At 35.1% G+C, this 13,775-nt stretch overlaps 1 protein-coding gene across 1 annotated transcript; it reads left to right on the top strand.

Moving 5' to 3' along the window:
• The first annotated feature begins 10,316 nt into the window (after positions 1 to 10,316).
• On the top strand, positions 10,317 to 13,508 carry LOC112196829 (probable xyloglucan endotransglucosylase/hydrolase protein 28). Its single transcript, XM_024337299.2, has 4 exons — positions 10,317 to 10,737; positions 10,863 to 10,963; positions 11,417 to 11,625; positions 12,703 to 13,508. The coding sequence occupies exons 1-4, from the start codon at positions 10,551 to 10,553 to the stop codon at positions 13,211 to 13,213; spliced, it is 1,008 nt and encodes a 335-aa protein (XP_024193067.1). The 5' UTR covers positions 10,317 to 10,550; the 3' UTR covers positions 13,214 to 13,508.
• The last annotated feature ends 267 nt before the right edge of the window (positions 13,509 to 13,775 follow it).

Genomic DNA, 13,775 nt, shown 5'->3' with positions numbered 1-13,775 from the left:
AACTCCATCAATTGCAGTCATGCTTTGGGCTCCAACAAACCCTATATATCAATCATCTTTCTACCACTATTTTGCGTGTGGACACCACCTACATTATATTTTCTAATTAAAACCACCATTGCAACACTTTTTTTTCTTCTTTTGCTTGTATGTTAGAGTTTTGTTTGTACACATTGCAAAACGTTATTTCTGAAAGAAAGAAAAAAGGTAAGGTAAAGCAAAGTCGAAAAAGGATTAGTTTCATCATCAAACGGTAGCCAAATCGAACCAGGTAATTCAGGCAATTGATGAAACTAAATATATAAGATCGTTCATCATGACAATGAATTGTGATGTTAAATATCCTTTTCTTGTAATATAAGCAATTCCACACTTATATTTAGCCGCCTGATGTGTCATGCTCATGAGAGAGAGAGAGAGAGAGAGAGAGAGGCTTGGCATTTTAGAATAGTTTCGTGGTTAACATGTCGGGAATAAATGATGTGAAAATGGGCCTACAGTATTATATATGCGACCAAAAATATTTTGCAGATACAAAATCTAATTAAAGCGGCAGATCTTATAAAAAAAAAAAACCAAAACCCTAAAGCTGAAGTTGTTGAGTAAGGCCGGTGGTGCCCACTGCCCACCACAAATCCACAATATTGTAAAATCTAGAAAGATTATAATGCATTTCTTTTTGGCCTCATGCGGCTGCTGCTGCTGGGTTCGGTGGAATCTGATGAGTTTTTATACTGTATATCTCCATTTCTGTAAAGAAATAGTAGTATTTGCAGTACGTAGCTAACTCATCGTTTTCCTGCCATTCACCGTGGTTTTCATCTTATTCTGGCCAACGGCTATATACCAAAGAGCCATTTCTTTATCTTCTCGTGTATTTGTTTACAGACCCTCCTTAAATGCTGTCGATCTGTCTGGTGCAATCGTAAGAAATATGTATCTTTTACGTTCTTTAATTAATTGTTGCAATATACTGGGTTTTTCTGTATGAATCTGAATGAACCCTCTGAAAAGTATGTATAGGTTTAAAAAAAGCAAGTGCATAACTACCTCCCATTAAAGTACTACTTCGGCATTTCCCTTGAACATATCCACCTTATTAATTGGGATTACTACTTTACTAGTTAATACTTAATGGTTTATCAAGTTTGATGAACTTTAAGATTTATGGATTTATCAACATAGATATTCATCATTGAGTGGCGCAATAAGTGAATTTCTACTTGAGCACATAAATCACTCTATTTTATTTATGATACAAAAAAATCAAACCAAATAACCTTAAAATTTTTAAAATCCTCTTGAGAACTAGTATTGATAAGATATTTGACACATCACTAGACGTGTCAACCGCTACTCTCTAGTGACTTAGTCCTTCATTTTGCTATTTGTTCCTAAACTACTTTATCCGACCATCCTTAGGGCGACCGTTATACTTTTTGGTTGGCCAGCTTTGCCTTTGTCACATTACTGAAGAAAATTTTAACCTAGAGAGAAAGGCTACTCCAATCCTTTTTTTTTTTTTTTTTTCAATTTGTAATTCAGAAATTTTAAATACACCCCCTCAATTACTTAATATACATCTCTTATATCTTTTCGTCTCATTTTTTCATGAAACTTCCATCTATGCCTTCTTCATTAAATAAATAAATGAGAACAACTTTTTCAAAAATTTGGTCAGCTATGTATCACAAATTTTATCTAATACATTCTTACTATATTTTTTTGATTTATTGTGGAATTAATTGCTAATTAATTCCGGCATATATCAATATGGTAATTATTAATTATATTTCTTCTTTCTCACATTAATAAGGTTGGTATATTGCTAGAAGATCGAATAACTTAATTTTCTTACCTTTGTTGTTCTTCAAGTTGAAAATTTTCATGCCTCTAAGATTTTTAAAGAGTCAATATATGTCAATATCTTCATGATCAATAGTAAAATCGGTAAAGAATGAGCCATGGTGGTTGTTTTGCAAACGAAGTGATTGATGATGATGTATTCATGTATCGAAGATATATTTGATGGTTTTATAACCTCTTTCAATATGTATCAACCAATTTTTTTAGGGCAACAGAAGACCAATCCATTGATGATAAATCATACGACCTCATTCGGTCAAGCATGAAGGGTACAGAACACCCTTCATATTACAACGCAAGCTCACAAAGAGTACTAAATCCAAAAGAAATAAAAAACTAAAGTCCAAAAGACTAAAATCCTAAAAGAACTGCTGAAAAAAAAAATGCAAAATTAAAAAAACCCTTAATCCTACCCTGCCTTAACATGGAACCGATGTCCTGAAAATCTTGACGCCTAAGACCCTCTTGGCGTACGTCGCAACATTCAACACGCCCACGACAACATGTTAGGAACATGTGCATGACAAAGAGTAGGACAGACCACCCCCAAGAAGCCCAAACCCGACTAAGAGTGAGAAAATAGGGGAACTGGGCAAATTAGGCCCAAATCACAAAGACTGCATCTGCTGCCCATGCAGGCAGAGGACCAAGACCCACTGCAGAAACCCTACATTCCCAACCCCCGCCAGCCGAATCTGGAGCCACCAAGAAGTTGTCCGCTACCGCCTCGTCAATCTGGTGGCCTCCCCAGGCAAGGGGCCATAGCAACCATCTCACCGCCCACCAAAACTGCACGCTACAATTGTCTGGTAATCCGGCAGCCCGAAAACCAGACTCTAGCAGACGTCTCCGACCACGCTCCTCCTCAATACCCCGACCTTGTCACTGCCTCCTCCTTGTCGACCCTGAAGCCACCCTAGAATAAAACCGGGTGCGTTTATGATTTCGACGCAATCTGAAACTTCAACTTTCTCTTCCGGCCAAACCACCTCCGTAAACACACTAAGGAGGTGAAGCCTCATCCTTCAATCACTTGCAGCGCCGGAGCGCCCTGCTACAGACGAGATTGGGGTGCCGCTGCGCTACTATACGAAACCTAGAAGGTTTCGGTATCGCTCCGGAAAAACAGGAGTATACAAGACACACACTCAAATTGAATGCGACATAAATCAATATGTATCAACCAATTTGGTTGCTTGCTAATTCTTCATATGGACTACAATTATTTCATTTGCCATTAACGTTCACGTATGATATTGAAGAGAGATTGATTATATCACAATCGAATATGAGAAGAAAATTTAACCTATAAGAAACTATCTAACTAATATTTAGATATATAAAGCATTTGATTCTTATTTTATTTTTGTGGATTCTTATTTGTTTTTATTTTTATTTATTTATTAATGAGAAGGGGTAAAGATTAAAGTTTGATGACAAAAAAATATAGGCGTGTGCATTAAATAACTATGAGTGTGTATATAAATAAAACTTCTCTTCGTAATTAGCTAGATATATGTGTTTCTTTCTTTTCTGTTTCCTAAAGGGTGGTTCTAATTGGACATCCAAATTTGATATTTGGACCTCCATTTTTTTTTTCAATTATTAATAAATTTTGTCAAGTCATATGAAAAGACAAAGAAGGACAAAGTTAGAAAAATGAAAAAAACAAAACAAAAATACTCTTCTTACCTTCCCCAAATATAACATTCAATTAAATTGTTATTTTTTTTCCGAAATTTCCTTATATTGTCATATAGTTTTATAATTTACCTAAAAAAATTAAGTAAAAATAATAATTTATATACATGGCCCACATTTAATACAAAAGTAAATTCAAAATAATCTGATTTGAAATTTCCTTAAACTATATTCATTGAATATTATGATATAGTTATTATTCGATCTTTCAACCCAAAACCCATGAAATCCTTCTTTTAGCAAATTCAAAGGAATTTCAGGAATATATCAAGATCGAGAACCAACCTTCTGATTAATTTTGGTGGAGGAGAGATCTACTCATAAGAGAACAATATCATGTGATTTTGATTCATTCTTTTTCTCATGGTTGAATATAGAGATAAAAAGTAGAGTAACAGATTATTGTATCTTATGTTCAAGGGTGTTTTGGTAAAAATAAGGAGGTCCACTTAGCTTTTCAAGTATTCTAAAAAGTAAATTAGAGATGTACTAAATATAGGAGGTCCAAATAGTAAATTTGGAGGTCTAATTAGAACCATCCTTCCGAAATATAGGGGTACCAACTGCAAGATCATATGGATGGATACAAAAGTTTTATATTTTATTTTACTAGACAAATTACACATGCACGGTCAAACCTCATATCAATTTAGCTGATATTGTCTGTTGGCAAGGTTCATAAGTGACAAAACAAAAAGGACATCATAAACAATTGTTAATTGACTTACATATATCGTTCAATCACAACAAATTTAAAGATGGGTACGTACTCTGTTAAAATAAATCTAGCTAAAAGACATGTATACTTTGGCAATGATTTGTTCTTTTATACGACTAATTAACTCTATAATACTACAACTTGAGACAAGACACCAATTAGCTGAGTGATGAAATGGTTAATATAATTGATGTAGGCTATGCAAAATTAAGATGTACCTACTTATGACATTACCGTCGACCCATAATCAACTTGTTGGGGCAGTAGGATACAACTTTCAAATCTCGTAATCTCATACTCACATGATAACTTGCTTAAAAAGACTTTCGGTCATATGCAATAGTTTCTGACTACCATTAATTCAATTATAATAAGTAGTTAAGGACCATAAAAAATGAGTGAAAGTTAACAGGAAACCAAATATCACAAGAAGGAAAAACTGAAAGCTTGACAACCCTAATTATTACGTGCATGTGATCGACTAGGGTTCACGGTTCTGGTAATCTGAACTTTGGAGCCTTCAAGGTTCACGAAGGTCCTCAATTTTCATGAATTTTATCACTCTAATAATTAATAAAACAGAAAAAAAATAGTTGGGATATTAGACTATTAGTTGTCGAAATTTTGATGAAGCTGGGAAGATTCCAAGTTCGTCATGGTGGTGGGGTTTGTTTTGCACTCCAGAAAATGATAAACCTAAAATCGGCGCTGAAAGAAAGAAAACAAAAAAGCAGAGTCGCCGTCGTCGTCGATGACGTGGTTTTGAGATAATATAAATCTACGCGAATAAGCGTCGGGGGGTTTCCAGATCATCCATGCTAGTGACACGTGGCGGAGGCTCCATCCAACCCTACAGGTCTTAACGACAAAGTGAGAGTGACGGAAAAGCGCGGGGCACGATTTCTTAGACGGCAGGCAAACATCCCACGAGAAGACCTAGAATTACTAATTAATCAGTCTTGGTCTTTGGTGGTTCTGCATGGCTTTGCTTTGGCTTTTTAGCTTTGGGGAGGCAATTAAGCAACTGAAACCTGGTCAATCACAACGTTTAATGCTCCATAAATTCTTCTTCCATCAGTTTTAACTTTTAAGCAAGCATTAGTATGAATATTATTCTATGCATTGGCAATACAAGTTAAGTAACACCTAATAAGCGATCTCAGTTTTTCATATTTATTACTAGAATTACTAAAAATTACACTTAGTATTATCCAGTAATCCGTTTCTATTAATACAAAATACACGTCTGTACTTTAAATCATTTTCAAGTTTAGTCATCTCGAACCAAACCATGCTGGTTAAGGTCTATATCCTCCTCCTCAAAACTAGAGGTAGTCGTCCTCCTTTGAAAAAGGAGATTTCTTTTAACATCTACAAAAATCGAACTAGTGCTCCATTGCCGTGATCACTTAGTTCGATCAACACCATAAATCTTATATTCGTAAGTGTTAGATCATGAGTTTGGTTTCGCCGATAAATAACTGTTAATTGTGCCATCAACGATGAATCCTAACCGTTAAGGGCAGCTTGTCACATTCTCGAGATAAAAGATCAAACGGCTAATAGTGCTTGCATGGCACCTACCAATACCCTCAATTAAGCATGAGCATCATCCTCAATGCACATTGGGATCATCATATGAGACCCCTTACATGTTCCCCAGGCATTGAAAATCCACACCAACGTCTCAACCGCCACCATGCAACATATTCATATTTCATACACCACGGGCGCACATTAGTATAAAGCATGTGGTGTTATCTAACGTGCTCCTGCCCAACCGTTTCCCATGCGACGCAGGCGGCATTCCCATTAAAATGGCCAATGGGGGGCCCAATGGGGGAGAAGCGACGCCGTTTTCGATGGACACGGACGTTAACGAAGCTTAAGGGAGGAGTCACGGGGTTTGATTCGGTTTGACGAGATTGGCCCCGTGATTAACGGCGTTAGGTTCGGAGGGAGGCGGCCAAAATCTCTTTCTTTTTAGGCCATGAATCACGGTCCAAAATCTCTCTCTCTTTTTTATTTTTTTTTCCGTAAAATGGAATGGATTCTGGGTGGGGGCAAGTAACGGCTAGTTGAGAGAGACGGGTTGTCACGTCAGCTGCTGTTGATGGCCATTTATAGGGGTTTGGAAAATTACTTTTTCATCATTTCATGTGGGTGTTGAAATGGAAAACCAAAAGAAATGGAAGTATGTACTTATGAAAAAAACTAATTCAACGGGCTAAATTCTTGGAACAAATTTCTGTTTTTGACCCAAAAATGGATTCTGATTTTTCCTTAACTAAAATACTATCTTATCTTTTGAGGGATAAATGAGAAATTATGTGTCAAATTGATAAATAATAATATAATCACAAAGAGCTTAACAGACAAGAGATAAGTCACTTAATTAGTATCTCAATAAATGTGAGGAAGATAAAAACTGACATATTAATCATAAGGATCGAACATTCTCATATCCAAAAATTGAGACACTTGTACTCAAGCGACTATTAATTCAGAAGAAGCGACAAATTATTGTGAGGCGAAGATCCGGAACGAATGGACCATTGTCCGCCCCCAATGGCCACAATTGGTTTTTTGCATGTTTGTCATCGTCAATTTAAGAGCCATAAAATTGTCCAACGTAACTAGTTATGATAATTCTAATTTATATCAGAGTATTACTATACCACTCATCTTGACATTTTAAAGTAATTTAGCTTTTTATCAGCCAAATTAGTTTGATCTTAAACATATACTATAAATTTAGAAATATCAACATTTCAAAGTAATGAGTTTTTGTGTTTTGTTTGGGTAATAGGATATAGAGTAGAGTTGGTAACGAAGTGGTGTTAGCTCAGTGATTAGAGCACCCACCACCTATGTACTAAGTCATGGGTTCGAGTCACCATGGGGGCAGGAGTGAAACCCTTTGATCCTCTTTTAAATAATGAAAAAAAAAAAAAAGGATATAGAGTAGAAATATGCACAATGTTGCCTCAATTCCCAATTATATTCCAAATCTTTTCTAAAAAGAAAATATATATTCCAAGAAAAAGAATCCGAATATATACTGAAATTAGTCAAATTTTCCTTTACAATCTTTTCCCAAGAAAAAAAATTTCGGAATTTGTGGCAGGTGACCGACCTGTGAAGGCGCGTACATGCGCCGTCCGAGTCAACTAATCTTGACGCGTGTCCACTTAGGGCGCCGAAATTAGACGCGGCGGTCTGAGCCGTTATTGTCTCATTAATACCCTAGGTAGTTCGACCTTAATTACCAGGTTGCCATCACACCGTGTTTGTTTGTGGCAAATCCGTAAATAGTGAGTCAGGTTGAGGGTCTTCTCGGCACTCACCGAAAGCAGGTACATCCGACACGAGCCGAAATTTAGTGCTTTTGGCTAGGTGTCCACGCATCAGTAAATGGCCCAAGATAGTGCATTTTATTTACAACAATGCCATCCAATAATGGCAAATCCGTAAATCTGTGAAACATCATGGGTTCTTGTTGGGGTGCAAAGCCAATAAGGTTGAAAAGGGACGGCGCCTTGGGCGGGGTTACGGTTACCCAATTTAGAATGCAACTATCCCCCTTTTTATTTATTTATTTTATCCTTTTTTGAGCCTCTTTTTATTTTAAAAATAAATTCTTCAAAGGTAAACCTCTTTTAGCCCTAAAAGTCTTGATAATCATTGTTTTAACCCCCAAATGATTCTCATCTCCACTATTCAGTATTCACTGTATTTCTCCACTGCTTTTATTTTTCTACTCTTACTTTCAATACAATCATAGTTTTGGCACTTTATACCTCTTTGAAGAATGAAGACTTCAAAGTTTAATTTTGAAGCTATGAGTATTTTATGTGGAAGTCTTGATTCTTGGAGGAGGGATAAAGTGTTGGGAATCATTGTATATTGAATAATAGGTTTAAGAAGAAATTGGTGTATATGTTGGTGTGTTGACCTTTAACTTTGAATTTTTTTTATTCCGAGAATGTGGACAAGAGATTAGGCCAAAAATGTGGAATAATTGTGTTCTTGTCATAATGCTCGATGGGATCCTAAGTTCTAATCCTTATATGTTAGTTTTGGAGTTGTTGACGTTTGTAATGTTTAATTCAAACAGAAAAATCAATCTCGTGTGTAAGAGGAAAAGAAAAAGTAAAAAATAAACGTTAGGTTGTAAAGACTATGATACTCCAAACCCCTTAAAAAAAAAAAAAAAAGACTATGATAATTTATATGTAGAAGGAAATTTGATTAATGAATGATATGATAAATAATGAAATTATCATATGACCTTCACGGGTGCTTGATTATAGCTAATCTGATTGGTTCAAGTGACATAAATTATTTATCTGTTTGAATTGTTAATTGATCCACTTGGCATGATTCTTGTGTTCTTTTTTCTACCCTATCCAATATCTCTTGATGTATTAGACACCAATTTGTTGTAATTTATCTCTTCTCTTTTCTAAACTACCAAAATAAAATATAGTTGGGAAAAAAAGAAACTTAATAAAGGTGATATGAATATGAAAAGAGAGTTTCTATTGGGACCTCTAAATCTGCTTAATTACTTGACCTCACTCTATTATGAATTATTAAATGACATATATAACCTATTATAAAATGACTATTAAGGACAATAATTATACCAAAAAATATTATATTTATTTTATGTAGACTTTCCAATTCAATAATAATAGATTGTGTTCCTTATCTATTTTCATTTTCCAATTTCACTACATTTTTCATATATATTTAATAAGAATTAAAAATATGATTAAAATCATGTGACATAAAAATATATGATATATATGTTGAACACATATTGGTGAGGGAAAACAAAATAAATCCTCTTATGATTTATGACCTAAATCTAAAACAATCTATTATATTTGCAAAAAAAAAAAAAAAGTATTCAAATAATTAATCATGTGGTACAAAAAATACAGAAAAAAATAAACATTAAAAAAGAATGATTTTTTTGTTTGAGAATAAAAACAAATGATTTTTTTTTGCACAGCTAAAATAGAAAAAATAAAAAATAAAAAAACTAATAGTTCATGGCATTTTCTTATTGATTAGACATTAATTTTTGAAACTCAAGTTTGATTAAGAAATGTATATTTAGTTCAAATTTATAGAATGATTAAATCATTGAAATGACTAAATTTTTTATTTTAAAGATAATAATTTGTTTACAAATTATATGAGTAAGGTTATTTGAGGAAGTTTAGTGAGTAAATTTAGTATTTGAAAATTTGATAAGAGGTGTAAAAAGCATAGAGGTCAAATAAGTAAATTTGAAGGTTCTAATAGAAAAACTCATATGAAAATGACTATATAAATGCCTAATACGCGCTCACTTGGATATACGAGTAGTGTGATATTTATTAAAAGATAGTAAGTAAATTCACACTCACTCGCATTCTACTCAATATCTTACCAGAAACGCAAAATTATCGCCACCGTATTAGCAATTACGTACATCATATGATTACACTCTATTAATTCCAAATACACATTCGAAGAAAACAAATCACCATAGAAGGAAGGAAGGAGATCACGTTAATTGAAGAAAAGGAAGAACAATATCACTTTCTTAATGACAATGGATCACACAAAATCACCTCAAATTAATTCCTACGCGGTGACAGTGCACTGTTAATACAGCATGCATCACAAAATCTTCTGCATTAATGCAAATTTGAAAAATTCTAAAAAAAGAAGAAGAAAAACTTGCCTTGTAAAGAAATAGTACTTGAAAAACTCCTTCAAAATTAAATAATATTTGCTGAGAAGAAAACAGTAGATAAAAAAATTAACCTCTAAAAGAATTGGTATAAAAAAAAATGGTAATTGAAAATTAAATAATTTTTGCCAAGGGAAAAAAAACGAAAAAGAAAAAGGTGGTGCAAATGTGCGTACGAAGAGGACACAGCTCAACAGCTCTCTCTCTCCCACTTGGCACTCTCTCTCTCTCTCTCTCTCTCTCTCACACACACACAGCAATAAAATGAGTTCCCGTTGGCATTGTCCATCTCTCTCTCATTTCCATTAGCCTTTTGGGCTCTCTCTATCTCCCCATAGCTGTAGAAATTTAATTCAGAGAGATACTCCTCCTCCCCTTCGCTCTCTCTCTCTCTCTCTCTCTCTCTCTCTCTCTCTATATTAACCATAACCCACGGAGACAGAGAGAGAAATAAAATACTCAATCAGAAACAGCAGAACCAAAAACCATTTTTGTTTTCAAGGATTAAGGAAGAAGATGGGTTACTACCACTCTCATCTGCGGTTGTTTGGTTTGGTTGTTCTTGTAGCCGTTGTCTCTACCTCAGCCAAAAATTTACCAATTATATCCTTTGATGATGGATATAACAAGCTCTTTGGGGACGACAATCTGATGATTCTCAGGGACGGGAAATCCGTTCATCTTACGTTAAACGAACGGACAGGTCCGTTTCCTTCTTTTTTCTTTTTTTCTTTTTTCTTTTGGTTTATTGTTCTTGCTTGGTGGTTTTTTTTTACCATGGTTTTGTCTTTGTTTGGTGGGTCTTTCTCCTCTTTATAATATTTGCAGGGTCTGGATTTGTTTCTCAAGACCTTTACATTCATGGGTTCTTCAGTGCCTCCATTAAGTTGCCAACTGATTATACTGCTGGAATTGTGGTCGCCTTTTATGTGAGTAATCAATCACCTTTTCATCATTTTTACTCACTTGCTCTATTCTATTCTTGGTTGTATCGAAGACGGAGGTGATTTTTTTTTCTTTACTTCTCATTTGCATGTAAAGATTGCACTTTTAAGCTCTGTTGAGTAATCCAACTATAAGAACCAGATGGTTTCAGTTGTAAATTTGTTTCTGGAGTGGGTTTTCAGCACTCTGGATCTCACCTTTCAATTTGGCAATGCAAGTTTAGTACTTGTATTTTTCTTTCTTTCTTTCAAAGTCTCAGTTTCTGTGATACCCAGAAGTTTACTCTTTAGTTTCTTGAATGTAAACTTCGTTTTATGGCCCAAAGTTCAAATCTTCAAACAAACCAATCACACCCAAATTACTCTGTTACGTGTTCATTAATCCGGACTTTAAAAGATAAGATGCTCATCCGTTTTATTGTGTTTTGTGTTAAACAGATGTCGAATGCTGACATGTTCCCCAAGAACCATGACGAAATCGATTTCGAGTTTCTGGGTAATATAAGAGGCAAAGAATGGAGGGTTCAGACCAACGTTTATGGCAATGGAAGCACTGATACTGGGAGAGAAGAGAGATACAATCTCTGGTTTGATCCTTCGGAGGATTACCACCAGTACAGTATTCTCTGGACTGACTCTTATATCATGTAAGCATCAATCGAAACCCACCACTCCATATTTGGTTTACTCAGCTTTTTGTCAAAGCAAATTTTGTTTCCCAATTCTCACTAATAATGTAAGATTCTAGAGTCTGAAGATTACTGTTTTCGGGGTTTGAAGTTGGCTTTTTTCAGAATATAGATTTCCCGTTTTGATTAGTGATGTTAGATTGTGAAGTCTGGAGTTTACAGTTTTTGGGATGTGATGGCTCTGTTGTAGGGTAGAGGCTATGTCTTCTTCTCTAGGGAGAATACAGAACAGAACTTGCCCTGTTTTTATCCCTTTATACGAGACCCCGGTTTCATCAAAACCAGCAGTCCTCTGTTCGCATGTCTAGAATAGTGTGTTTCCTGTTTGGTATGCAAGTAAAGAAAACCAGAGGTTGAGAACTCTAGTTCGAATGGTAGATTCTTAAGTTTAACGGCAGATAAAACATCTTGGTGTGATTAAGACTCCAGAATTTCCTTTCGAAAAAAAAAAAAAAAAAAAAAAACTCAAGAATGTTGATGCAAGCAAGAAACACTAAAATCTTACCAGCACTAGAATTATCTGCAATTCAATTCATAGTCTTGTTCTTAGTCATTTTTTGACTTCTACAAGTAACTAAATAAATGGAATTGCATTCTTTCCATGAAAAGTTGTCTCTTTCTTTGTTGAAGTTCTCCATCAGTTCTTGTTCCTAGTCATTTCTTGACTTCTATGAGTAACTAAATAAATGGAATTGATTGCATTCTTTCCATGAAAAGTTCTCTCTTTTCTTTGTTGAAGTTCTCCATCAGTTCTTGTTCTTAGTCATTTCTCGACTTCTATGAGTAACTAAATAAATGGAATTGATTGCATTCTTTCCATGAAAAGTTCTCTCTGTTCTTTGTTGAAGTTCTCCATCAGTTCTTGTTCTTAGTCAGTTCTCGACTTCTACGAGTAACTAAATAAATGGAATTGATTGCATTCTTTCCATGAAAAGTTCTCTCTTTTCTTTGTTGAAGCTCTCCATCAGTTCTTATCTACTCTGTAATTTTATATTTTAACTGTGTACTTGTTTCAATTGTGTCTCTTAACTGCAGATTCTATGTTGACAATATTCCCATTAGAGTGGTTAAGAAATCAGAGGCGATGGGTGGTGACTATCCCTCGAAGCCAATGTCATTGTATGCTACAATATGGGATGGATCCGATTGGGCTACCAATGGAGGCAAATACAGAGTCAACTACAAGTATGCTCCATTCAAGGCCGAGTTCTCTGACCTTGTTCTACATGGCTGTGCAGTTGATCCAATTGAACAGGTATCAAAGAAATGTGATAAAACCCAAGGTTCTGAATATATCCCTACCGGTGTTACGCGCCTACAAAGAATGAGGATGGAGAGTTTCAGGAAGAGGCAGATGACATACTCCTATTGCTACGACAGAATACGATACAAGGTTGCTCCACCAGAGTGTGTGATCAATCCCCAAGAAGCTGAAAGACTCCGCGTGTTTGACCCCGTTACATTCGGGCACGGGCACCACCGTCAACGAAAACATCACCGCAGGAGCAGCAGCAGAGCAAGCCTAGCGGATACCACTTCTGTTTGAGAATGAGAGGGAGGGTTGCAGATTCAATTTCTCATATGAGCACCATTGGCATTCATCAACTTTTGTGTATAGAGAGGGTGGGGAGAAAAAAAAATGCATAAATTTTATTGTGGGTGAATAGAGTTTTTATATGGTTGGAGGGTATGTATATAGTTCATACCTTTATTAGTTCCCAGTTTATTATTCATGCTTGTCCTTTTGGTTTTTATAAATTGAATTTAGTGGTGGGTATGTACTTTGACACAACCTCATGGGTTCAATAAATTTTAGCATATGGAAGTTTACTGGGCTTGGATTCTGTACTGTCTCTTTGCATTATTATTCTACTAAATTATTATCATGGAGCATCTTTCATTTTAACTTATGCCTAGTATTTAACCCAAGTTGAATAAAACCTTATCATTCATTCATTGTCTGTTTGCAGGGTTATAAATAAAGTCAGACTGGTGTCATATACTTTGTCAATGGCTAATTGGAATCCAATGACAATTAAGATGTGACAAGTGATGGAAATGGTTCAGCAAATGGCAGTGTTTTTATGTTGGACTGGACTTACTTTCCT

This window comes from Rosa chinensis, chromosome 4 (genome assembly GCF_002994745.2).
Source record: "Rosa chinensis cultivar Old Blush chromosome 4, RchiOBHm-V2, whole genome shotgun sequence".
Lineage (NCBI taxonomy): Eukaryota > Viridiplantae > Streptophyta > Magnoliopsida > Rosales > Rosaceae > Rosa > Rosa chinensis.
This window is presented reverse-complemented; position numbering and strand designations above follow the sequence as displayed.